The 26,209-nt window shown below is 36.4% G+C and overlaps 2 protein-coding genes across 6 annotated transcripts; both read right to left on the bottom strand.

Moving 5' to 3' along the window:
- Positions 1-9,324: 9,324 nt before the first annotated feature.
- On the bottom strand, positions 9,325-13,335 carry LOC110618868 (beta-glucosidase 17). Of its 3 annotated transcripts, XM_043958079.1 has the most exons (15): positions 13,188-13,335; positions 12,607-12,787; positions 12,444-12,513; positions 12,256-12,314; positions 12,103-12,178; positions 11,937-12,014; positions 11,785-11,872; positions 11,448-11,700; positions 11,212-11,327; positions 10,918-11,135; positions 10,772-10,803; positions 10,551-10,653; positions 10,342-10,444; positions 10,037-10,249; positions 9,325-9,674 (listed from the first exon to the last, which is right to left on the bottom strand). In XM_043958079.1, exons 2-14 carry the CDS (start codon positions 12,766-12,768, stop codon positions 10,042-10,044), a joined length of 1,566 nt encoding a protein of 521 aa, XP_043814014.1. In that variant the 5' UTR covers positions 12,769-12,787; positions 13,188-13,335; the 3' UTR covers positions 9,325-9,674; positions 10,037-10,041. The 3 variants fall into 3 exon arrangements, with proteins under 3 accessions (XP_043814014.1, XP_021617832.1, XP_043814013.1); XM_021762140.2 differs by lacking the exon at positions 9,325-9,674 and having other exon boundaries at positions 9,681-10,249; positions 13,188-13,334; XM_043958078.1 differs by lacking the exons at positions 9,325-9,674; positions 13,188-13,335 and having other exon boundaries at positions 9,681-10,249; positions 12,607-13,141.
- A 4,190-nt stretch (positions 13,336-17,525) lies between these two features.
- On the bottom strand, positions 17,526-24,762 carry LOC110618519 (beta-glucosidase 17). Of its 3 annotated transcripts, XM_021761661.2 has the most exons (14): positions 22,217-22,349; positions 20,996-21,289; positions 20,853-20,922; positions 20,699-20,757; positions 20,553-20,628; positions 20,398-20,475; positions 20,202-20,289; positions 19,865-20,117; positions 19,629-19,744; positions 19,322-19,539; positions 19,150-19,181; positions 18,026-18,128; positions 17,857-17,959; positions 17,530-17,787 (listed from the first exon to the last, which is right to left on the bottom strand). In XM_021761661.2, the coding sequence occupies exons 2-14, from the start codon at positions 21,155-21,157 to the stop codon at positions 17,559-17,561; spliced, it is 1,587 nt and encodes a 528-aa protein (XP_021617353.1). In that variant the 5' UTR covers positions 21,158-21,289; positions 22,217-22,349; the 3' UTR covers positions 17,530-17,558. The 3 variants fall into 3 exon arrangements, with proteins under 3 accessions (XP_043814486.1, XP_021617354.1, XP_021617353.1); XM_043958551.1 differs by lacking the exons at positions 20,996-21,289; positions 22,217-22,349 and adding an exon at positions 24,586-24,762 and having other exon boundaries at positions 17,526-17,787; XM_021761662.2 differs by lacking the exon at positions 22,217-22,349 and having other exon boundaries at positions 17,527-17,787; positions 20,553-20,584; positions 20,996-21,132.
- Positions 24,763-26,209: the final 1,447 nt, after the last annotated feature.

Here is a 26,209-nt window from a genome sequence, read left to right as displayed (position 1 = left end):
CAGAGCCCAGTGAGCAGAATAATAAAAATATTATATTAAAAATTCATGCTTTCATGAAATGCATCACATCACAAATAATTCACATTAAAGATGAACTTGTCACCAATAGCCCTCTACATTTCCAATAGTGCCAGAACGTAGAATGGATCCTGGTCTTTCCCTTACATAACATGTCATAACATTCCAATGTGCCAGGGACGTAGAATGGGTCTTCCTAGACTTTCTCTTACATAGTGCCAGGGACGTAGAATGGGTCTTCCTGGACTTCCGTACCGTATCATCATCATATCATATCATACCATACGAGGGCTAATGGATCATTCAACGCTCATCTACATCAACAACATAATATGCAATGCAACATATTCGTGAATTCTAATGCAAACAACCTAATATATCTCATGGCATTCATGATGCGTGAATCATGCTAAAACTTTCATTATTTGCTTTGAAACATAAAGAGTCATTCTACTCACCTCAGACCAGCTCTGAAAAGACACTGAAGCAGCTGTCTCACTGCTGGGGTCCCTAGTTCCTCGGGTCCGAACCTACACAGGTGGACTCAAATGAGGGACCAAACATACATGAACATGACTCTAAAATACTCCCCAAAAACCACCTAAAACACCCTAAAACAATCATAGAAATCATGCAAAGGAAGGATGAACAGGGCACTTTCGGCAGCAGGTTCGGCGGCCGAAAGTCCCTCCAGAGCCGAAAGTCATGCACCTTCGGCGGTCGAAGGTTCCTTCCAGATCCGAAACTCGTGCATGTTCGGCGACACCTTCGGCGGCCGAAACTCCCTTTCAGAGCCGAAAGTCCACTTTCGGGGGCAGGGTTCGGCAGCAAAAGTTTGCCTCCATAGGCAGGTTCGACGGCCGAAAGTCCTTCGGCTGCCGAACCTGAGTTCTTTCAAAGGGCAGAACTCAGCTTCCTCATGCATATTTTTGCCTCCCAAACCATTCAAACATGCATTTAGCTATTCTACAACATGCATACACATACCACCAAGCATATAGGGGTCTCAAACTATCCTAAACCCCAACACAAACACAAATATCAACTCAAACAACACACATTGTCCATTAACTCAACATTAACCTAAACATGCATTTCTACCCCTTAACCCCTCAAAACTTGCTTAAAACATACAAGAAGGGTAGGATCTAAGCTTACCTTTTGAAGATCGAGAGGAGAGACGGTCCTAACTTGGAGATGGGAGGAATCTAGCTTCTTAGGTCTCCAAGCTCCAAAACTCCGTTTATAACTCAAAAATCTTCAAAATAAGATAAAAGCTTGTCAAAATTTGAAAGATTTAAAGGAAATCATTGAAACTAACCATAGGAGGGCATGGACTCACCATTGGCCGAAAATAGGGGAGAAAGTTCGCCCATTTTCGGCCATGGGGCCTTTTATAGGTGGCTAGCCAGGCCACCTTCGAAAGCCGAAAGTGACTCCAAAACTCATGCATGTTCGGCGGCCGAAAGGTTCGGCGGCCGAACCTGGATTTCCCTCTATGGTCTTTTTCATTCAAAACTCAATTACCATAAAATACATGAAAACATTTTATAAAAACATGTTTTTACCCTTCTAGAGGTTTCCGACATCCGTGATTCCACCGGACGGTAGGAATTCCGATACCGGAGTCTAGCCGGGTATTACATTCTCCCCCTCTTAAGAACATTCGTCCCCGAATGTTCACCAAACAATCATAACATAGCATAAAACATAAACATACATACAAATATATAACACTCACCTTAGAAGAGATAAGGATATTGCTGGAGCATGGACTCCCGTGTCTCCCAGGTACACTCTTCCATGTTGTGGTGATTCCAAAGGACTTTCACCATCGGAATTTCCTTGTTCCTTAGCTTTCTGATCTGGGTGTCTAGGATCCGTACTGACTGCTCAACATAGGTGAGATCTTCTAGGATCTCCACATCAGGCTCACTAAGAACCTTGCCCGGATCCGACACGAACTTCCGTAACATGAAAACATGAAAAACCGGATGGATTCTCTCCATAGAAGTAGGTAAGTCCAACTTGTACGATACATTCCCAATCTTTTGCAAGATTTCAAAGGGTCCGATGTACCACGGAGCTAACTTACCCTTCTTCCCAAACCGAATCACCCCTTTCATAGGAGACACATTAAGCAATACCAAATCTCCCTCCTGAAACTCTACTTGCCTTCTACGGATATCTTCATAACTCTTTTGCCTGCTCACAGCAGTTCTAATTCTTTCTCTGATTATGGGCACTACTCTGCTGGTGATCTCTACTAGCTCAGGCCCTGCCAAGGCCCTTTCTCCAACTTCCTCCCAGCAGACAGGTGACCTGCACTTCCTTCCATACAAAGCTTCATATGGAGCCATCCCTATGCTAGCATGATAGCTGTTATTGTAGGCGAACTCCACCAAAGGTGGATGCTGCCTCCAAGAACCGCCAAAATCTAGCACACACATTCTGAGCATATCTTTTATTGTCTGGATGGTCCTCTTTGATTGTTCGTCCGTCTGAGGATGAAAGGCAGTGCTGAAGTCTAGCCTGGTACCCATTGCATTCTGCAGACTCCGCCAAAACCTAGAGGTAAACTGGGGTCCCCTATCAGACACTATTAAAACAGGAGCCCCATGCAACCTGACCACTTCATCAACAAACACCTGTGCCAATTTATCCACAGAGTAGCCACTCCTAACAAGGATGAAGTGAGCGGATTTGGTCAGTCTGTCCACAATCACCCATATGGAGTCCAATCTGTTGGACGTTGCCGGTAACCCCACCACGAAGTCCATAGCTATATTCTCTCATTTCCATTCTGGAATCGGCAGTGGGTTAAGCATTCTAGCCGGCTTCTGATGTTCCAGCTTCACCCTCTAACATACTTCGCAGGCTGACACGAACTGTGCCATTTCTCTCTTCATAGCTGGCCACCAATAAACTCTTTTCAGATCCTGGTACATTTTGGTGGCTCCAGGGTGAACACTGTATCTGGCATTATGAGCTTCTCTCATAATGTCTCCCTTCAGACCCACGTCATCTGGTACACACAATCTATTCCCATAGCGGAGGGCCCCTTTGCTGTCAAATCTGAACTCTTCGTTCTTGCCTGACTGAATAGTCCTGGAAATCTTCACTAACTCTGGGTCCTCATGCTGTTTCTGGGCCATCTGCTTCAGAAACACGGGTGCCACTCTCATCTGGGCTATCAAAGCACCTGTACCAGACAACTCTAACTGCAAACCTTCATTAATGAGCTTATGAAACTCTTTCACCACCAGTCTCCTCTCTGCTGTGATATGGAATAGACTGCCAAGTGATTTCTGGCTTAAGGCGTCTACCACAACATTCGCCTTACCCGGATGGTATTGAATCTTACAATCATAGTCACTAAGCAGTTCTACCCATCTTCTATGTCTCAAGTTCAACTCTCTCTGACTCAGGATGTACTGCAGGCTTTTATGATCTGTGAAGATCTCACATTTAACCCCATAAAGGTAATGCCTCCACATCTTGAGTGCAAAGATTACAGCTGCCATCTCCAGGTCATGTGTAGGATAATTCAACTCATGCTTCTTCAACTGCCTAGAAGCATAAGCAATTACCCTTTCATTCTGCATCAACACACAACCCAGTCCCACACGGGACGCATCACAATACACTGTGAAGTCTTCATTACTAGTAGGCAGAGCTAACACCGGTGCCGACGTCAACCTTTTCTTCAGCTCTTCGAACTCATAGTGCCCATATCTGGTTCTGAACGCCATCTTCGGCACATCTTCCTCTCTTATTCTCAGCTGATGGTACCCGGATCTCAGATCTATTTTGGAGAAACAACCTGCTCCTGCTAGCTGGTCGAATAGATCATCAATCCTAGGCAATGGGTACTTGTTCTTGGTAGTGACTTTGTTCAACTGCCTGTAGTCGATACAAAGTCTAAGGGATCCATCTTTCTTTTTCACAAACAGTACTGGTGCACCCCAAGGCGAGGTACTCGGTCGGATGAAGCCCTTATCTACCAGCTCTTGCAACTGCTCCTTAAGCTCCTTCAACTCTGCTGGTGCCATCCTGTAGGGAGGTATAGAGATCGGTCAGGTTCCAGGCATCAATTCTATTTCAAACTCTATCTTCCTAGCAGGTGGTAAACCTGGCAGCTCGTCTGGGAAAACATCTAAAAACTCTCTGACCACAGGCACTGAGGCGGGCTCTCTAATATGACTATCCAGCTCTCTTACATGAGCTAGAAAACCCTGACAACCCCTCTTGAGCAACCTACGAGCCTGTAGGGCTAATATCAAACCTCTAGGTGTACCCCTCCTGTCTCCTCTGAAGACAACCTCTGACCCATCCTGACCTCTGAACCTGACTACCTTGTCTCTGCAGTCCAAGATAGCATCATGGGTAGATAGCCAATCCATCCCTAGAATGACATCAAAATCTGTCAAATCTAGAACCACAAGGTCGGCTGGAAGGCATCTACTCTTCACAAACACTGGACAAACCGACAGACTGACTCTGCCACTGACGGGTCACATTTAGGTCCACTAACCCATAGGGGACACTCTAACCCAGAGACCATCAAACCCAACCTCTCAACGGTGCTCGGAGCAATAAAAGAATGAGATGCACCAAGGTCCATTAAGGCATAAACATCTGAACAACCAATGATGAGATTACCTGACACCACGGTGTTTGATGCATTTGCCTCCTGCTGTGTCATAGTGAAGATCCGTGCTGGAGCTGATGGACCTTCACCCCTGAAACCCGTTGAAGAAGAGGCTGCCCCTCTCCTTCTGCCTCTGCCACTGGCCTGAGTCGCGGCTGGAGCTACTGGCTGAGCCACACTACCCGAAGCTGTCTACTGAGACTGTGCCATATAAGCTGCTCTAGGACACTCCCGTGCCATGTGTCCCTCCTGCCCACATCTGAAGCAGGCTGTCGTCCCAAACCGACATACTCCCTTGTGCGGCTTCCCACACTTCATACAAATTGCATTGTCTGCACCTGAACTCGAGCCACCTCCTAATCCCAGACCTGACTTTATCTTGTTCCAGAACTTGTTCTTCTTTGGCTTCTTGGTGGTATTACCCCACTTTTTATTGCCTGAAGCCGCTGCACTGAAAGAAGGAGGGTCTAGCTTTCTCCCACCTGAGGTCTTGGAACCAGAAGGCTGTGCCACAGACTGCTTCACTTTCCCTTCAATTATTGCACTAGCCTCCATTCTCCGGGCCATATCCACTATGGCATGGAAACTCTCCCTCTCTGCTGACTGGATCAAGGAGGAATACCTGGAATGGAGCCTCATGATATACCTCCTAGCCTTCTTCTGATCTGTGTCCAGATTTTGCCCTGCAAACGACAATATCTCCAAGAACCTATCTGTGTACTCATCTACACTCATCTCCTCCGTCTGCCTTAGCTGCTCGAACTCAATCATCTTCAACTCCCTTGAACTATCAGGGAAAGCCCATCCTGCAAACTCATTAGCAAACTCCTCCCATGATAGGCTATCCAACCTCGGGTTCATATAGTTTTTAAACCACTCTCGGGCCTTCTTGCACTTCAGTGTGAACCCAGCCAACTGAATGGCTCTACTGTCATCTGCCCCTAACTCATCTGTTATCATCTTGACTGTCCTGAGGTACTCGAACGGATCATCACCTGTTTCATACTTAGGAGCATCCAACTTCAAGTAGTCGGTCATCTTGACCTTGCTCCCTCCAGATGAGATAGGTTTAGGTACTTGGGTTTCTGGGATCATAGGTTCTGCTGGAGGTGGAGGAGGTGCAACATCCCCTGGGTTAGGGTTTGCTGTACCTGGGTAGAAAGATGGGGGTGGGTACATAGGGTACTGTGGGTATAATGGGTAGAAAGGTGGGTATGGCATATGAGAAGGATAAGGGTTAAAATTGGGGTAATCTGATGTACCTCCCATCGAATACCCGGGATTTTGTGAAAAGGGTGGGTATTAGGGTGGTTGGACAAACCCCGAGGCCTGAGTGCCTTCTTGAGACTCTCTCATGCCCTCTTCAGACATGCTAACACCAAGACTGCCATCCCTCCGCTGATCCACATCCATATCATCCCCCACATCTTCTGACACTCCACCTTGAACTGTTCCTCTTCTGCTCACATCAAAAGACCTTCTAGGGTCCCTTGACGTTCTCTCCCTGCTAGACCTGCAGGACATTGCCCTAGGCAATGCAGGAGGACGGGCATCCGTGCCCTCGTCCTGAGGTGGTACACCAGTCAATCCTGCAGATCGACGAGTTCCTCTCATCTTGCTTACTGAAAAACAGCACACATCACATAAAACATTAGCATCAAATGGTTCATGTGGAAACACATGAACCTGCGTCACATACATCACATATCATCAATGCACATGCATAGAATCATGGCATTTCACATCATCATTCAAAACAGGACTCTACATCCTATCCTAGTAGACATGATTTTCCTATGGTGCTTGCCCTTCCATAACCTCTAGGAGCCCGACACACTATACGTCCGACCATATGAACCTAGGGCTCTGATACCAATCTGTAACGACCTGGAAATCGGACCGCTACCGGCGCAAGGATCCAGATCGGCATAAGGCCGCCGGGACCCGTAGCAAGCCTAACATACATTCTGCATACCTGTTAAATCTCATACATGATCAAACATATACATAAAAATTTTAAACTTTCTCTTTCATTTACCAAGCTTAACCTGCGCATACACAAACTCATAAACATAAAACCCCACATTGGAGCCCTCATCAAATGCTCCAATGGGGTAACATATCATACATTAAGCTTGGGTTACATAAGTCATCCATAAAACATTTCACAGATCATGTGCAAAAGGGATTTACTTTACATACTAGGGTCAAGCACAACTCTAAACCTCAATATACATCATTACATTACTATACTTTACATTACATTGTCTTTCTCATGTCCACAACTAGCTATTATATAAAACATGACTTTACTCTTGCTGACATCCTAGCCTATCCCGTACCTGCAAACCTGGGGGATTAAGGGAATGGGGGTGAGCTACTAGAGCCCAGTGAGCAGAATAATAAAAACATTATATTAAAAATTCATACTTTCATGAAATGCATCACATCACAAACAATTCACATTAAAGATAAACTTGTCACCAATAGCCCTCTACATTTCCAATAGTGCCAGAACGTAGAATGGGTCATGGTCTTTCCCTTACATAACATGTCATAATATTCCAATGTGCCAGGGACGTAGAATGGGTCTTCCTGGATTTTCTCTTACATAGTGCCAGGGACGTAGAATGGGTCTTCCTGGACTTCTGTACCGTATCATCATCATATCATATCATACCATACGAGGGCTAATGGATCATTCAACTTTCATCCACATCAACAACATAATATGCAATGCAACATATTCGTGAATTCTAATGCAAACAACCTAATATATCTCATGGCATTCATGATGCGTGAATCATGCTAAAACTTTCATTATTTGCTTTGAAACATAAAGAATCATTCTACTCACCTCAGGCTAGCTCTGAAAAGACACTGAAGCAGCCATCTCACTGCTGGAGTCCCTGGTTCCTCGAGTCCGAACCTACACAAGTGGACTCAAATGAGGGACCAAACATACATGAATATGACTCTAAAATACTCCCCAAAAACCCCCTAAAACACCCTAAAACAATCATAGAAATCATGCAAAGGAAGGCTGAACAGGGCACTTTTGGCGGCAGGTTCGGCGGCCGAAAGTCCCTCCAGAGCCGAAAGCCATGCAGCTTCGGCGGCCGAAGGTTCCTTCCAGATCCGAAACTCGTGCATGTTCGGCGGCACCTTCGGCGGCCGAAACTCCCTTCCAGAGCCGAAAGTCCACTTTCGGGGGCAGGGTTCGGCAGCCAAAAGTTTGCCTCCACAGGCAGGTTCGGCGACCGAAAGTCCTTCGGTTGCCGAACCTGAGTTCTTCCAAAGGGCAGAACTCAGCCTCCTCATGCACATTTTTGCCTTCCAAACCATTCAAACATGCATTTAGCTATTCTACAACATGCATACACATACCACCAAGCATATAGGGGTCTCAAACTATCCTAAACCCCAACACAAACACAAATATCAACTCAAACAACACACATTGTCCATTAACTCAACATTAACCTAAACATGCATTTCTACCCCTTAACCCCTCAAAACTTGCTTAAAACATACAAGAAGGGTAGGATCTAAGCTTACCTCTTGAAGATTGAGAGGAGAGACGATCCTAACTTGGAGATGGGAGGAATCTAGCTCCTTGGGTTTCCAAGCTCCAAAACTCCGTTTATAACTCAAAAATCTTCAAAATAAGATGAAAGCTTGTCAAAACTTGAAAGATTTAAAGGAAATCATTGAAACTAACCATGGGAGGGCATGGACTCACCGTTGGCCGAAAATAGGGGAGAAAGCTCGCCCATTTTCGGCCATGGGGCCTTTTATAGGTGGCTGGCCAGGCCACCTTCGGAAGCCGAAAGTGACTCCAAAACTCATGCATGTTCGGCGGCCAAACATGAGGTTCGGCGGCCGAACCTGGATTTCCCTCTATGGTCTTTTTCATTCAAAACTCAATTTTTTTCTTATTTAAAACCATAAAATACATGAAAACATTTTATAAAAACATGTTTTTACCCTTCTAGAGGTTTTCGACATCCGAGATTCCACCAGACGGTAAGAATTTCGATACCGGAGTCTAGTCGGGTATTACAAATACCGCTACATCCGGCAACATTCACTCTCACACGCCATGATCGACTGAGCTCTGCAACATCCTCCCTTCTGGGCAGTGGTGTGAATGGTTGATTTGAAGACTGAGGTATTTGTATGTTGCTTTTTTTTTTTCTCTTTGTTTTTCGTTCTATTTCTTATATTTTGTCTGTACCCTAGTTTGTTGCTATGCTTGACTTTGACGATACTTAGATGAGTTTGTGAATCCGATGAAAGTTTTGATATTGTGGTCCACGAATACTGTGTGTTGAATATTGTCTGTTTTATTTGTCTGTTGGATGGTTGCGGGGGTGCTCTGCAACAGAGTTTCGGAGAGTCTATGGGTTCGACGATATTTTCGGTAGATCCATCAATGCGATTGATGGGTTTTATCTGATTGTGTAGTTGGATTGATTTTGAATTGGCTTAATTTAATTTGATTTAATTTACTTTAGTTGAACCTTTAAATTTTCTTTGAACTCTTTTGTAAATAACCCTCGAACCCTTATATCCAAAGCATTGATAAAAAAAAAAAAAAAACCGAATAAATGCAATAATTTCTATAGTAATAATTAAAATAGAAAATCCACTGAACACAAAACAAACAAAAAATACCAAAAAAAAATTGTATGTGAGCCAAACAAACAACAGTACCAATAAATTCTTATTGCAACAATTATCATTGGTCATTTCTGTTGGGCACAAGTTTGCTTCAATTTTAGCTCATGACTCTCGTTGGGCATAGTTTGGCAGGGCAGCCAGACAGTTACAAGGCTCCACAATGAGGCCATCTAGTTCAAGTTTCATGGGCCTGTTTTGGCCCATCATAGGTGGACCCAGGCCCTTTTTATCAACCTATATAAAAATACTTGTGCAGTTGGCAGGTACAGAGTCCAAAATTGATCTGACGATGGAGAAGGAAGAAGAAGAACATGCCCTGTCCCTTTGCAAATGATAAAGATTAGAATATATAAAAAGGGTGTCCCATGTCCCTCATCTTAACTGCAAATAAATCTCAACATTTTTTTAAGATTAGTGTTTTTATTTGGTATGGCTGTACGCCATATGCATAACAATTTAAATCCTGACTCTTCATTACTTCAATAAGAAAGGAGAGTAGAATATGCTTATTTACACTTCATGACTTCAACAAGAAAAGAGAGTAGAATCTGTTCAATTCTCTCTTTTCATGGAGTCAGAGATTGCTTTACAAAACAATTTATCACTGTACTACATATCTATGAATTGTGTGGTCAATTTCTGCACATAGCCAAGTGAATAATGAAGAATTGAGAGGTATTTTACTTTAATCATTGCGAGTCCAACGAAGAAGATGCAGAAGTTCTGTTCTCCTTTTGAAGGAACTTCTTAAACCAGAAACCAGATTGTTTGATATATCTTCTGAGATCATTTCTGTAGTCTACATAAGTGATCCCAAATCGAACAGTGTAACCCATATCCCATTCGAAGTCGTCTAGAAATGACCAGATATAGTATCCTCTAATGTCTACACCTTGCCTGCAAAAAAATCATATCAGGCTGTATAACTATCTAATCATTGGTATGCTTCCTAAATCAATTTCTGTACATCTATCAATGCCTGAACTTACTTGACAGCTTTTAAGAGAGCCAATAGATGAAGATGGTGATATTTTATTCTCAGCCTATCTTGAAGTGCATCAGCAAGTGATAATGAGCTACTGTCACCCATTCCTGAATATATATATGTTTGGTAAATATGGAAATGATATTGCAACAAGAATTCCAAAAGCTTAAACAATGAAGAATTGAATCAATTCATCATGTGAGTGTTCTTTACCATTCTCAGTGATGTAAATGACAGGATTGTTGTATTTTCTCTTTAGATACAGCATAAGTTTATAAAGTCCTTTTGGGTATATGTATAGCCAGCTGCAACCAGTCTGCACAGCAAATATAACAATCATTATAATAAGTACTCGGGATAGTTTGTCTTTTTCTTTTTTGCTATGTGTGCGCGCTCGCATGCATGCAAAAGAGACAGAGACAGAGAGGACATACTTGTTCGCCGATTGGAATCCCATTCTTCTCAGCTGAGAAAAAAAAAAAAATAATAAAAAAAAAAAACAAACATGTTTACATATAATTAGAAGATATAAATGAAATTCCCTTTTCATTTTAATAGAGGTCAGAATTTGTGAAATTACTTGTAAAATTAACTCGTCTGTCTGTTATATAACTTATATTGACACTGCTATAAGATGTAAGGTCTTCTGTATATGATGCTGTATAGTAATTTACTCCAATGAAATCAAAGGATCCTGCCACCATTTTTGCTTGTGGTTCTGTAAATTTTGGCAGCCTATTGCCCACCAAATATCTCATGGTTGCTGGGTAGTCTCCATAAGTAATTGGGTGCATAATCCTACAGAAATCATATATTGCTCAGAATCACAAGCTCCTGTAAAGAGCTAAAAGAAAAATGATGAAACAGAACTTACCATCCGATCAAAAAATCACGAGCTCTAGAGGCAGCCTTCATACTAGCAACATTGTCATATTTGGGAACCATCCAAGCTGTGAATACTGTAATCCCAATGACTCCTCCTTGAGAAGCCTGCATTTTCATGCAATCACTTGTCATAACATTGATTTTACGAAATTCATTGCTCGAACTTGAAATCTCATAGTCCTATAAGCTATTCCAGTAATACTGAACTACAAGTAAGTGTAAAACCTGATACTTTTCTCTGTACAATTTCACGGCAGCTGCATGGCAAAGAATCAAGTGGTGGACTACAATGTACGGTTCTGTCGCAGAGTTCCCCTCGGTGCAGTTGCCGACGTAGTCAGAACAACGACCAGGTGCATTGAAACCAAATGCATATCCGTACATGCTCATTAAGTTAGGCTCGTTGATAGTAGCCCAGTGCTTCACTCTATCACCAAATTCTTTGAAGCAGAAGTCTACGAACTCCGAAAAATCATTCCTAATCAAGAACAGCAATCAATTCCTAACTTTTATGCTTAATTGCTTACAAAAATATAACTTCAAATGCTTAGTTTTCACTTACACAATGTTGGGGCTTAAGAATCCTTTGAATTCATCTTCAAGGGTTTGTGGAACATCCCAATGGAATAGTGTCACAAGGGGCTGAATACCTGCTTAACATAGAGGATGTAAGAAAAGGAAACTGCAGATTGATAGAGAGATTCAGAACTTTACCATTCAAAAGGAGCTTGTCTATGAGAGAATTGTAGAACTTGACACCTTCCCAGTTCACTCCCCTCCTAATTTTTCCCTCTTTTAAGAAGAAAAAGCTCTATTTTAGATCAACATTGAGTGAAGAAGAGTAATCTACTAGATTTCTCAAGCATGAAATGATTTTTACCAGGAAATATTCTTGGCCAAGAGATTGAGAATCTGTAGGAGTCTAAACCAATTTCTTTCAGAAGAGAAATGTCTTCCTGTAAATCCCATTATGAATGAGAGAAAATTGCAGAGATAGAAAATGAAATTTTGCTTCAAGAGATGAGATAGATACCTCATAATGATGGTAGAAATCCTCGGCAACTTTCCCATTACTGTGGTCTGCAATTTTTTCTGTCATGAGACCATAAATTTGTTAAATGAAAATGCTCCAGATATGTTGAATTCAATTCTTCTGCTCTCATGGTTTCTTTCCTTTTGAAATAAAGAAAAACAAATCAAGTTCAGAAAGAGGCAAGAGACCTGGATGTTCCGCAGTGAAAGTATCCCATATGCTAGGTTTCCTGCCACCTTTTTCTGCTGCTCCTTCATACTGTTATACAGAAGGAATACTCTGAATTTAGTATGTGAAAATAAGAACAGAAAAAAGGGGAAAAAATTTGAAACACAATAGTTTGGCACATACCTGGTAGGAACTTGATCCTGCTCCAAACACAAAACCATCAGGAAAACTATTTCTTGTAAATTTGGTAGGAAGCTGAATTGTATTCTCCCCTCCAGAGAGAGCCAGCAAATAAGCAAGATTTAAGAGGCAGAGGAGGACAGAGTGTTGTATTTGTATTTTCATTCTTGACAAGCACAAGTGCCTAAAATCACATTTATACAAAAATAATCACTTTCTAAAACTATCCAAAGATGGGTTTCCACTCTCTCAATGAGCTTCTTGAAAATTTAATTGATCTCTAGTCTAGAAATGGCTAATTGAGTCCCACAATTCAAAAGAAACAGAGTAGTATTCATCCAGTTGGGGAACTATATAGAAACAGAGAGCCTCAGCCACCTTTCAAACTTAAACTTGATGGGAAATTAAAGAAAACACAATATGATCATCTTTATTGAAATCTTTTCTTTTATATATATATATATATATCTTTGATAGCCAATGTGTTGATTTTATGTTGGAGAAGCTATAACATTGTGTTTAATCTGAAACCAAGAAGAAAATTAAAAAGAAAAAAAAAAAAGCCAAAAGTTTTCAGAACATACCTTTTGTTGGAGAAGAGGAGAGGAGGATTCTCTTTGAATATAGTTTAGGAAACAACAATGGGTGGCGTGCCATTTTAAGGAGAAGCTAAGGTTTTAAACAGAGGAAGAGAGTGGGAGCAAATAAAATTCAACACGTTTTTAAGTGACGTGGAGGGAAGACGAAAAACGAATATTTGAATTGCAACTAACTTTTAACAACTCATTGTCGTGTCAGCCATCGTTTCCTATTATAAATTTTAAGATTGTTTGCTTCCATTGAAGCATCCCAAGTTTGAAGAATATTAGATTCCAATTTGATAGAAAATATATCCAACTCTATTTTGATCCGACATTCAGAAACCTACGGCTAACATTTGGGTCGCAAGCAATCAATTAAAATTTTCAAATTATCATTGTTTTTAGCCTTTCAATCATTAATCTCATGCTTGTGATTTTATTCTTGAAAAAATCATTACATCTTATGCAAATAATTACTTATGAATAGATGAGAAATTTTCTTTACTAACTAAAGTTATGCAAATAAAAATTTACCCAAATTAGAAAGGTCAAACTTTTTTAATTTTTGGGTTAGTTTAAAATTTTAATATTAATTTAAATAAAAATTAAAATGAAGTAGATTGAATACTCCCAATAACAAGTGTAAGAGTGAAATTGAATATTAAGACCAAAAGAAAAGGATAGTTGAGTCTTTAGTTTTAATAAAGAAGAAAACAACAACTAACTAATAATCCACAACTTAAGCAATAATCAAAGCAAGCAAACCAACCAACATCTTTTAGATGAAAGCTACATAATTTATAACCTAAAGCAACATGGACCAAAATTGTTGAATGTAAAGGGAAAGAAATAATTAAAAAAAGAAAAAACAGAAGTTCATAGTATAGTATTTTAAAGCAAACAAACTTAATATTTGATTCAATTGGTGATAAATTCAATGAATTATACCTTAAAATTAGGAAAATTAATAAGTTGACTTTGTTAAGATTTAATTTATTGATAATAAATTTTATGAAAATCTCAACCCACATTGACATATATAAATTTATAATTACTCATACTACTAAAACTATATTGACCAAACAAAACATGTTTAAAAGAACTTGTTAAAGAATTGATTTGGTGGCTCCTTAGTTTGAACAATTATGTAATTGCTTCGAAATTTCTATGTAATACGAACGATATGATATTCTTAATATTAATCAATGATATTCTTAATATTAATCAATTGCTGCATATAAATTTCGTGTTTTATTAAAAAGAGTTAAATTTACGTTGGCTCTTGATTTATAATATATAAAGTGATTTTTTTTTTTATTTTGTACTATACTTTTCAGTATTTACTTAGTTTTATCTTATAAAAATTCATACAACGATCATTTTTATAATATAAATTGATGATCGCTAGGTCTCACCACCCCGGTATAAGGCTAAATCCATGATAGTGACTCTGATCCATAAGTCCCGGATCCTCTCCAACAAGCCGGCCTGAACCACCCAGCCTTGAGGTCGGGCCTTCCGCAGACCCCGTCCTTTCACACCAAGCCCAGCTTGGGACATGACAGGAGAAAGGACAGCAGACCCAGTCACCTCGCAGCCCTGTCTACACGCGCGTCGGAGGGAATTAAATGGCCGCCTGGCGTGGAGAAGGCATCTGACTGACAGAGACAAGTGACACTGTAGCGGAGAGGCCATTAGACATCACTAGCAGAGAGGCCGTTAGACATCACTAGTAGGGATGGCAGGCGAGCGGGTTTTCACGGGTACCCGATCCGCTCAAACCCTATTAGGACGGATTTGGGTTTTTACAAAACAGATTTGGGCGGATTCGGGTTTGAAAAATTTTACCCGTCTCGGATTCGGGTAGGGTTTGGGATTAGGTGATCGGATACCCGTTATCCGAACCCGATTAACTATACTAACAAAACTAACCCTAATCTCTAATTCATTTTTTCATTTTACTATGCGTTCCTCTCTCCGTCTGCGTCTCTCTCTCTCGCTTCCCTTTCCATAGTTCTCAGTCACGCCTCTCCCCCACTTCACTGACGACTGCCGGCAGCCCAGTCGGCACCGGCGACGTCTCCTTTCTCTCCCCAGCCGACGATAAATCTTCTCTCTCCCCAGTCAGCGATATCTCCTTCTCTCTCTCCAGCGGCGACATCTCCAACTTTCCAGTTGAAGACAACTCTTCCCTCTGTCCCGTCGGCATCGGCGATATTTCCTTCTCTCTCCGAGTCGGGTGAAATCTACTCTTTTCGATTTATGCTTCTCTCCCCCGCACTTCACTGACGCCAGAGACAACCCTTCCTCTCCTCAATCGGTGACATCTGCTTTGACTGGAACTCTCTTCAGGTTTCAAGATTTTTTATGTGCATGTTCTTAAAGAATTTTAGAATTTATGAACTATTAATCTGATTATTTGAATATGTTAAAAAATCTAATTATTTGCTATTTGATTAATGTAATAATGTTGATTTTTAGAATTTATGGCCAATTAATCTGATTATTTGATTATAAATTATTATTTGCTGGGTTGCTGAGTTGCTGGTTCTTGTCATTAAACATTTCTCTTCCTACTGGGTTGTGCAACTATTAGGTAGTTTATTTGGTAGTTTTTGTCATTGAATTGAATTAAAAAAATTATTTGCTGGGTTGCTGAGTTGCTGAGTTGCTGGTACTTGTCATTAAACATTTCTCCTCCTACTGCTGGTTTGCTGGGTTGTGCAACTGTTAGATAGTTTATTTGGTAGTGTTTGTCATCGAATTGAATTAAAAAAATTATTTGCTGGGTTGCTGGTTTGCTAATTGAATTAAAAAAATTGGATTCGATTATTGTGCGGGTATTGTTAAACGGGTTTGAAACGGGTTCGGATAGTAAAATTAAAATATTAAACGAGTTTGGGACGGGTTCGAAAATTGTATATATAATCGGGTTCGGGTTTAGGTACTCTTAAATTTGCGGTACCCTACCCGTTTATATCCCTAATCACTAGCTGACAAGAGGAAAGGAATAAAAGAGAGAGGGCATTTTTCCCTCACCTAAGCTTACAAACTCTTTGTAAACCTCTATTTTCTGGATATGAGACCATCATAAATTATTTCATGTATTTATTAGATATCTTATAAATATATTTTATAAACAATTAATTATTGAAATGATACTATGGTAAAATGATATTATGCTGATTGTTACCATCGAATTGATTGTCTTATAATTTTTTTTTCAATTTTTAAGGAATTTATTGATTTTTTTATATATAACTTGACAATTACCCCAAGAAGAGACTTAAGGTAATTCTTTTTTAATTATGATTATAAAAAAAAAACATCAAATTCTTTATACAAAAATGAATAAATCACAGGCAAATCTTGGCTGTTCTGAAGACAAATTAAACAATGTTCTTCACGTTAATCTAAATAATAATATAAAAAAAATTCCACGTCACATGTGACGTGTTGTTCTGCTTTCTTTTATATTTGCAATCATTGAACAAGATTGTCGATGACCAACTATTTCTATTTTGTACTATTACCATTTATTACAATTTTTTATTTGGGAAAGACGCAGTTTTTTAATTATGTTTAGTTTGGGAAAATTATTATTTAATTTTCGGATTTAATAAAATTTATTAATTTTAAAAAATATATTAAAATATTTATAAAATATTAAAAAATTTATTAATTAATTTTTTTAATTTTAATTATTAAATATTAAGAAAAATTTTAAATACTATTTATTAAAGAGATTAATTAATTTAATTTTTATAAATTAAGAGATTAATTAATAAATTTTATTTATACTATAAAAATTAAATAATAAAATATTTAATATTTAAAATTAATAAAAAAATTGATTAGGAAATTTTTTAATATTTTAATATTTTATAGATTAATAAATTTCACAAAATTTAAAGAATTAAATTTTTTTTTTAAATTTTTCATTGAGCTATATTCATTTTTTTTTCTTGACTATAATAAAAAAAAAAAAAAAAAAAGGAAAGAGGAAACTTTGAACGCAGCCCAATGTTCCAACTTTTGCTATATCCTTTGAATGGAATAAATAGTTGGTTGTTGAGTTATATTTTATGTAATATAGCAGGTGAACTTATACAAAATCATTTTTAAATTTTAAATTATTTAATTACTTTACAATATAATATTTTAATTAATATCACTAAATTAATAATATCTTTCAAAAAAAGTCTAGTTTAAATCCATGATGGAACGTATAACTTATTTATAATTTCCATTCAATAAAAAAATAATTAATGTTGAATAATCAAATTAATTATCAAAATTTAAAAATTAAAGTTATCTAAACAATTAAAATTTAAAAAAATTAATTAAAATTAACAATAAAAAAAATGCTGAGCATCAAATTGAAGTCATTCCAGAGAAGAAGAAAGAAGAAGAAGAAGATGCAGAGGTTACATTTAGGCCATGGAGGAAACTTTTGAACCAAAAAGCAGAGGATTTTGGAATTCTTTTCAACCCATTTTTGTAATCGATATAAGTGAGGCCAAATCGAACCGTGTAACCAAATTCCCACTCAAAATCATCAACAAATGACCATACATAATATCCTCTCACCTCAGCTCCTTCCCTGCATATACATAAGCCACCATTTTTAAAATTTATGCTATAAATTTTAATTAATATAATTAGCACTCACTTGATGGCTTGCAGGAGATAGGAGAGATGAAGATAGTGATATTGTATCCTCAAGCTATCATTGAGTGCATCGTTTATTGGCATGGAGCTATTATCTTGAATTCCTGACAATTAATAAATAATTTTTAAGTGGGTTAATTATCATAAATTAATAATATAAGACTGCTTACCATTTTCGGTGATAAAAATAGGAGGATTCTTGTATTTTCTCTTTATATACAAAATCAGATCTCGAAGTCCCTCTGGGTATATGTATAACCAGCTAGAACCGCTCTATAAAATCAATATTGAAACGATTAGAATTATGATGTTTGTTTTTACTTATAAATTGATTAAATAAACTGTAGAAATAAATTAATATATTTGTGATCTATTTTATTAATAGAGAAAAGTCTATTTCGATACAAATCAAACAGGCCATATACGATTATAAAAAATCAAGATACAATACTGATTTTTTTTATAGATCGATTATTTTTTTAAAATATTTCTAAAATCATAAATGCGCACGTGTCATATTAAAATGATAGAATATGAATTCGCATTTATTAATCAACTAGTTATCGTTAAAAATCCATTCAATTCTATAGGATTTAATGCAAAAATTATTAGAACAATTCAAAGTATTACATTACTGATTTAATCTAAAATTAAAATATATTTTACTTATTTTTTTATTAAATCCATGATCCTTACTTTCTCTCAAAAAAATCATAATCTTTTGTAAATTTAAAATTTAATTTATTAACTCTAATTTATCTTTTACATTTACTTTTCCTTAAACTAATTTTATCAATTTATTTATAATATTTTTTAAAATTTATAAGTTTTTCAAAAAATAAATTAAGAGTGATTGATTTTTTATTTTGATGCTTATAAAGAATGTACTTTTAAATTATTTTATCAAATGAGTTATTATATTATTTTTGTTTTATTTTGAAATTTCACAATATATTTTATTTATATATTTTTTAATAATTTTAATAATAATTATGTTTATAAACTATTTATTATCAAACACATTAGCTATTTACTTGTTATTTATAAATATTTTAATTAATATATAATTATTTAAAATTTTAAATGTTTATAGTCTCGTTTAATTTTCATAAATTAATTTTATAAACTAAGTCAGTACCTTTTAATCTAATTTAATACAAATTGCCTTTTTTTTCCTTAAAAGAAATTAAATTCATCCTTAGAGTTTATTCAAATAGAATAAAAATTAAATAGATTATAATTGAAATCAGCAAGCAATTTCATTCCAAATTAATGAGAGGGAGAAAGAGAAAACCTTTTGTCCGATAGGAATCCCATTTTTCTCAGCTGCAAGAGGAACAAAACAACAACAACAACAATAATAATAATAATAATAATAATAAAAAGTATAAAAGGTCAAAAATATATATTTTTTTTAAAAAAAAAGGGGAAAATCAGTTGCAATGTACAGAAATTATGAAGCTTACTGGATTGAATAACGTGGCTATCTGTTGTGTAGCTTAAGTTGAGATTGGCAGAGGAAGTAGAACTATCAACATATCTTGCTGTATAGTAATTCACTCCAACAAATTCAATTGATCCCTTTATCATCTTGGATTGTTCTTCACTAAATTTAGGCAATCTATTTCCGACCAAAGATTTCATGCTTTTGGGGTAGTCACCATATGTTAGAGGGTGCAGAAGCCTGTTATATCGATCTCAAATTCATACGTAATTTAATAAATTATAACAAAAAATTCCTAGAAAATTTTATGTTGAAAAATAATTGCCCACCATCCAATTGTAAAATCAAGGCCTCTAGATGCAGCCTTCCTGCTCTCAGCAGTTTGAAATTTTGGCACTTTCCAGAATGTTGTCACAATAATGCCAATTGTTCCCTTCTGAGAAGCCTAATTATTCATTCATTTTACAAAATCATCAACATTAAATTTATCTTTCATTTTTTATGTGTTTAATTACATAAAATTTATAAACATATATAAGATTTTATAAAAGAAAAACATACATACCTGATACTTTTCTCTGTATATTTTGACAGCAGTTGCATGACAAAGGATTATGTTGTGGACAACAATGTATGGTTCAGTTGCAGAATTTCCTAGTCTACAATTTCCAACATAGTCAGAGCATCGACCTGGTGCAGTTCCACCAGTTGCATATCCAAAACAACTAAAATAATTTGGTTCATTAATAGTAACCCAGTACTTCACTCTATCTCCGAATTCTTCGAAACAAAACTCCACATAATCACGATAATCATCCCTAAAATATTATATTAGCGATTATCAATACATGTAATATATTTTTAATTAGTGAAATTAATTATGAGTATTTGGTTCGACTTACACAACTCTGGAACTTAAAAATCCACCATACTCATCTTGTAGGGCTTGTGGAAAATCCCAATGGAATAAAGTTATAAAGGGCTCTATACCTACTCATGCAAATGAATTAAGGTTGTAAAGAACAATGGAAATTAACTACAAAGAATGTATATATATATATATATACATAAGATAATAGAAGAATAAATGTAATTAACCATTTGAGAGCAGCTCATCAATGAGAGAATTGTAGAAATTGACACCTTCTGGGTTAACGCCTGCACTAACTCTTCCATCTAAGGAGAGAAACTCCAGTTAAATAAAGAAAAAAAAATAATAACTCTTCCAACTGCAAAGTGATTAATGATCTTACAAGGTAATATTCTTGACCATGAGATTGAAAATCTGAAAGAATTCAAACCAATTTCTTTCATCAAAGCAATGTCCTCCTGCAATATATTTAATTAATTACAATATTAATAATAATTATTAAGCTACAAGTATTTTTAAATAAACTACCTTGTATCGATGATAAAAATCCTCAGCAACATCACCTGAGCTATGATCCAAGATTTTTTCTGCCATCCAGAAAAAAAAAGAAGCACATATCTCGGAGCCACAATGGATACTGAATGAAATTTCAGAACTAATAGATATTAAGAGAGAGAAGGACCTGGATCTTCCTTGGTGAAGGTATCCCAAATACTTGGTGTCCTGCCATCTGTATTGGCTGCTCCTTCAATCTAATTTCAACTCAATTGTATCAAGTGAAAAAGCAAATGTTATTATAAATTAAAAGTAAATATAGTTAGTTACTTGGTAAGAACTGGTTGCTGCTCCAAATAAAAAACCCTTAGGAAAGCTTGTCCTCCTAAGATCAGTGGGAAGATAAGGTTTGAATCCCTCAGTAGAATACCACAAGCAACATTGGATGAATAGGAGAAAGAAGAGGAGAAGTGCTGGTTGCTGAATTTTCATTATTTGGCTTCAATGTCCAATCTCCCTGTAACAATTTTACCACACAACAGGGTATAGGCTTCAATTCTCATGATACTAACTTGTAGCCAAAGGAGTTGGGGCATTGAAGTGCTGATTTCTATAGATTTTATTCTGGAAATGCAAAGATAACAAAAAGTCATGTGGATTATATAATATTTTATTTTTCAAAATAATGTTGTTTGACATTAACAAAATATAATGTAGAGAAAAAATAAAATAAAATTCAAAGAAATTAATTAGATTTGAAAGAGATGTTTCCACTAGCTTAAAAAAATTAATGCACAAATCACATGCTCATCATCGTTATCTGAATGAAAGCAACGCAACAGCTACCATATCTAAAAATAACAAAGTTAAATTAAGTCTCGCCATTTTTAAATAATTACGATTGCTTGTAGCAGAGGTTGCATATTCTTTTATGTCTAAAATATTTGGTGTTCAAATTGTATTAAATCAATTAATTTAAATTCACAATAAATACTTACATTTAAATTTTAAAAATAATTTTCGTTTCTGTAATATAAAGAATTTCACTAATTAGTTTATTGATTTTGAAAAACACATCAAAATGTATGTGCCAATAAATTTGTCAGTTAGATTAATTTCTTCACCTAATTAAGCAAGCTTCTGATTTTTTTTTCTCAGTTGACAGTATTATTTGACTAACAAATGATTAGAATTATTACTATGGATCATTATCAAATGCAAAACCAACCCATGATCTGCTTCATATTAATTATTTTAAATTTGCTGTCTATTTCTTCAATTCAATTAAAATATTCTTGTGCATAATTATCAGATGACTTCCACTTTTCCCTTGGAGACTTTCCTCCTGGGGCTTGTAATTAATGCTTTTATATCAATAATTTTTGCTATATATGTTATGAGTAATAAACAAAATAGATAGCCATGTCCCCATTCATAATTGTCATGACTTCACTTTCACACCTTCCCTGCCAAATTCCATTACATATATATATTTTCCTGATTATATATCTTAATTAATCAATTTAAATTAAATTAATTATTGAAAAATACCCAGTTAAATCAATTTAATGGCTGGCGGAGCAATCTCCTCTCTCTAGTATCGATCCTTTTGGATGATGCTTTCCATGGCTCTAGCGGTAAAGAATGCGATTATATCCAGATCCAACAATGCATGAGCCTATATATTGCGAGCTTTGACTCTTCGCTCTGATTCCTATACTCTTGGTTGTTGTGTTAACTCTTCCTTTCTTCATAATATTGGTATGGCTTTGACTGTTGTTGTTCCAATTAGGGTTCCATCGGTAGCAGTGGCTGGAACTTTACTATTAAAAATATAAATTACCGGTGTGCCAATAGGAACTCCACCCTTTGTCGCTGAAAAAATCAATACCACAAATATAAGTCATCAATGTATTTCCACAGAAGCAAATGCTTGAGTATAAGTAAACTTTAATTTAATAATACTGGACCCGTCTTCAGTGTTGTGACGTTTCGTAGTTCGCTGTTTAAGTGTTAATTAAGCATAAACTAATTTTATATATAAAACAGAAGTCTTGAGCTTACTAGAGAGAATAGTTTGTGAAAGAGCTTAACTTGAAGAGAATTTATTGATTATTAACAGCGTATTATACATGTATTTATAGGGCTACAATGACTGGAAGTAATCTACAACAATACGGTTTCTAGAGGCTAACTATGGACAGCTGTATAAGATAACAAACGTAGTTGTAACTAACTCTTATGCTTTATCATCCTTATCAGTAACTAACTCTTATGCTTATCATCCTTATCAAAATAGGACTTTGCTTTGCGCATGTAATCGTCAACGGAATCAGTACCTTTGGTTAAATACTTCAATTGTTTTCGCAGCTGCTGTACCTGTGTTTTAGCACCAGTAGAATAAATTACAGCAAGCTTGTCCCAAGCTTCTTTGGCTGTTTTGCATCGAGTAATCTGATGAAAAATTGATTCAGTGACAGAACAATTTATCCAGCTGCGAACAATTTGGTCTTGACAAAACCAATCAGCATGAGCAGGATTAATTTCTCCAGTTGAGGAGAGTTCTGGTGGTGCCGAACTAGTGCCGTCAATATGAGAGGCCAACCGGTATCCATGAAGGAGAGGCATTATTTGTGCATGCCATAACAAGTAATTGGCAGAGGTGAGTTTGATGGGCAAAAATTGGGTAACATTGGGAATGGACATGGTAGAAAAAGAAGAGGATGAGAGAGCAGCAGAGGTAGAGGAAATTAAGGCAGTTTCAGTGGTCATGATGCAAGAATCAAGAGTAGAAAACGAGAAGAGAAAATTTGCTGTTAAGCCGTGCAAAGCTCTGATACCATGAAAGAGCTTAACTTGAAGAGAATTTATTGATTATTAACAGCGTATTATACATGTATTTATAGGGCTACAATGACTGGAAGTAATCTACAACAATACGGTTTCTAGAGGCTAACTATGGACAGCTGTATAAGATAACAAACGTAGTTGTAACTAACTCTTATGCTTATCATCCTTATCAGTAACTAACTCTTATGCTTATCATCCTTATCAGTTTGGCTATCACTGCTCCAACTGCTGTTGACAACATTAGCATTTGGGTTGTCTGCTACATAATTAGTGGCGTAGTAATTTACACCCAAGAAATCAAGACACCTTTTCAGCATATGGGATTGTTCTTTGGTAAATTTGAAAGATTTCATTACTTCAGGATAATCACCATATATATATATAACTGGATTTGCAAACCTTCATCCCACCACCCCAAAAAAAAAAAATAATAATAATAATAAATTTGAGGATTAGCAGATAATAATCCCTCAATAAGTTTAATCCAAGATGAAGGTTTGATTTGCTTACCAACCGAATAGAAAATCAAGTTCTCTCATAGCTGCTTTCTTGTCAGCCTCTGAAGCTGGTGACTTTGGTATAAACCAATGGGTCACAATTGTAATCCCAATTTGACCCTTTTGAGTAGCCTGCCATTTATCCAATTTCCCAATTCTAATTATGAGATGCATGTTTAAGCTATAACTGGTTATAATTTTGTCAATTCTCAGCTGATTATATAAATGCAAACCTAATATTTTTGCCACCGGCATGAGCAAGCAGCAGGTGATGAGCCACAAGATAGGGCTCCCTGGAAGAATCACCAGAAGTGCAATTTCCCATACATTTAGAGCATCGACCAGGGGCAAAGATTCCTCCACTATACCCAGTGATGCTATAAGAGTAAGGCTCGTTCAATGTGCACCAATGCGATCACCAAATGTTTTGTGAAAGTATCCCAAATGCTTGGTCCCTTGCCATCAATGTGGGCAGCTCCTTCAGACTTGAAAGGGCAATTAAAGAAACGAGAGGGATCAACGTACAAGCTTTTAAAAAGCATATAAAACCAAGAGGCAGTTAATGAAGAATACCTGGTAAGCAGCAGAGCCTGCACCAAATATGAAATCAGATGGAAAACTAGTCCTGTTGAATGGCATTGTGTAATGGGAGGGATCAGTGCCATGGGTGACACTTGGCAGCAGCCCACCAATCGTCACTAGGAAACATAATATAAAAGCATCCTGGTTTGCCATGCTAATCTTGGTTGCTCAAATTAAGCTTCACTTGATCAAGCCCCCTATGTGTACGTAGCTCCCCATTCTTTGTTGCTTTGTTTCTCTGGAATTCTTTCAATATTTTTCATGATATGTATCTTATCTTTTCTCTATTTTAATTTATAATTTTTGTTAAAAACAATAAATACAATTGTTATTACATCTAACGATGCAGTAATACTTGAGGACGAGGACTTCAAAGAGTTGACTTCTAATATCTATTTAATTAGTATGGCAGAGGTAATATTTTTAACATCCAAAATAAACAAAACAATTTATATATTATATCCTCAAATTGACAAGTTATATCTATCTGCTTCACAATCGTAAATTGTCCACTGGTCTTTCACGTGAATGTACACAAATAATAATAATAATAATAACAATAATGCATCATACAATTATTATAATAATTTTTTAATATTTATTGTATTATCAATTTTGTTAAAAAATTATATATATGGTCTATATTACAGACAAATTATTAAATGATTTTTAATTATTAATGAGTTCAGTAATCTTAGATATATCTTTCACCTAACAAATTCAGATTTGAAATCTTATCTCTAATCCTTTATTTAAAAGAAAAAAAAACAAAGGGCTTTTTTAAAAGAAAAAAAAATCTAAAAGAGCTTTTTTTTTTTTCACAAAATGGTAATTTTAACTTCAATGCTAAATATAGTTGTATAGCAACTGTGTTAATTTTGTCATCCATATTTGAAAGCTATACATGGAATAAAAGGAAATGTACAGCAATACTGCAGCTCAGGCATTTCTAAGCTGCAAGCAAAGAATTCTAATATTTGGCAAACAAACATTAAATTTGCCTTTCAAGTTCTATAGATATAAGAGTGTCTATATTCGTAGATGTGGAATTAGATAAGATTTTGGATCTTTTGTCTTCTTTAAGTTATTCTCTTCCAAAATGGAAAAGAGATTAACTGTCATGGAGCCATTCTATTCATATATGTAGAATTAGATAAGATTTTGGATCTTTTGTCTTCTTTAAGTTCCAAAATGGAAAAGAGATTAACTGGTGTGGAGCCATTCTAATATCAAGTATGAGATTACTCCGGACAGCTGGATCTTGATCAACATAGAAGGTTTTATTCAGGAGAATTCAAATATTTGAAATCTTAATTAGATTTGATTATAAAAATTTTATTTTTATTATAAAAATTTCTAATTTAAATTGATTATTTATGTATAAACACTCAAATCTTGTAAAAATTAATTCAATTGTAATAAATTTAAAAATTCCTTCCGAAATTCTTTATAGTATAGAGTTTTGCTAATATTATTTAGTATAAGGATTATTGATACTATTCACAGAGTTAGGTGTAACGACCCCAAAATGGACCGCCACCGGCGCTAGGATTCAGGTCGGCTTAAGGCCGCCAGAACCCGTAGCAAGCCTGCTATACTCTCTGTGTATCTGTAA

Source organism: Manihot esculenta, chromosome 7, assembly GCF_001659605.2.
Source record: "Manihot esculenta cultivar AM560-2 chromosome 7, M.esculenta_v8, whole genome shotgun sequence".
Taxonomy (NCBI): Eukaryota; Viridiplantae; Streptophyta; class Magnoliopsida; order Malpighiales; family Euphorbiaceae; genus Manihot; species Manihot esculenta.
The sequence above is the reverse complement of the archived record's forward strand: the minus strand, read 5'-3'. Positions and strand labels throughout refer to the sequence as shown.

What these genes read in the sequence shown, in the direction of transcription:
- LOC110618868 (XM_043958079.1), bottom strand. Translation starts at nt 12,768, where the DNA reads ATGAAAATACAAATACAACACTCTGTCCTCCTCTGCCTCTTAAATCTT. An exon ending in CAGGATCAAGTTCCTACCAG is followed by an intron (nt 12,514 to 12,606) that starts GTATGTGCCAAA and finishes TCTGTATAACAG; the next exon opens with TATGAAGGAGCAGCAGAAAA. An exon ending in TTCTTAAGCCCCAACATTGT is followed by an intron (nt 11,701 to 11,784) that starts GTAAGTGAAAAC and finishes GTTCTTGATTAG; the next exon opens with GAATGATTTTTCGGAGTTCG.
- LOC110618519 (XM_043958551.1), bottom strand. Translation starts at nt 24,747, where the DNA reads ATGGCAAACCAGGATGCTTTTATATTATGTTTCCTAGTGACGATTGGT. An exon ending in CTTCACCAAGGAAGATCCAG is followed by an intron (nt 20,758 to 20,852) that starts GTCCTTCTCTCT and finishes TCTGGATGGCAG; the next exon opens with AAAAAATCTTGGATCATAGC. An exon ending in TTTTTAAGTTCCAGAGTTGT is followed by an intron (nt 20,118 to 20,201) that starts GTAAGTCGAACC and finishes ATAATATTTTAG; the next exon opens with GGATGATTATCGTGATTATG.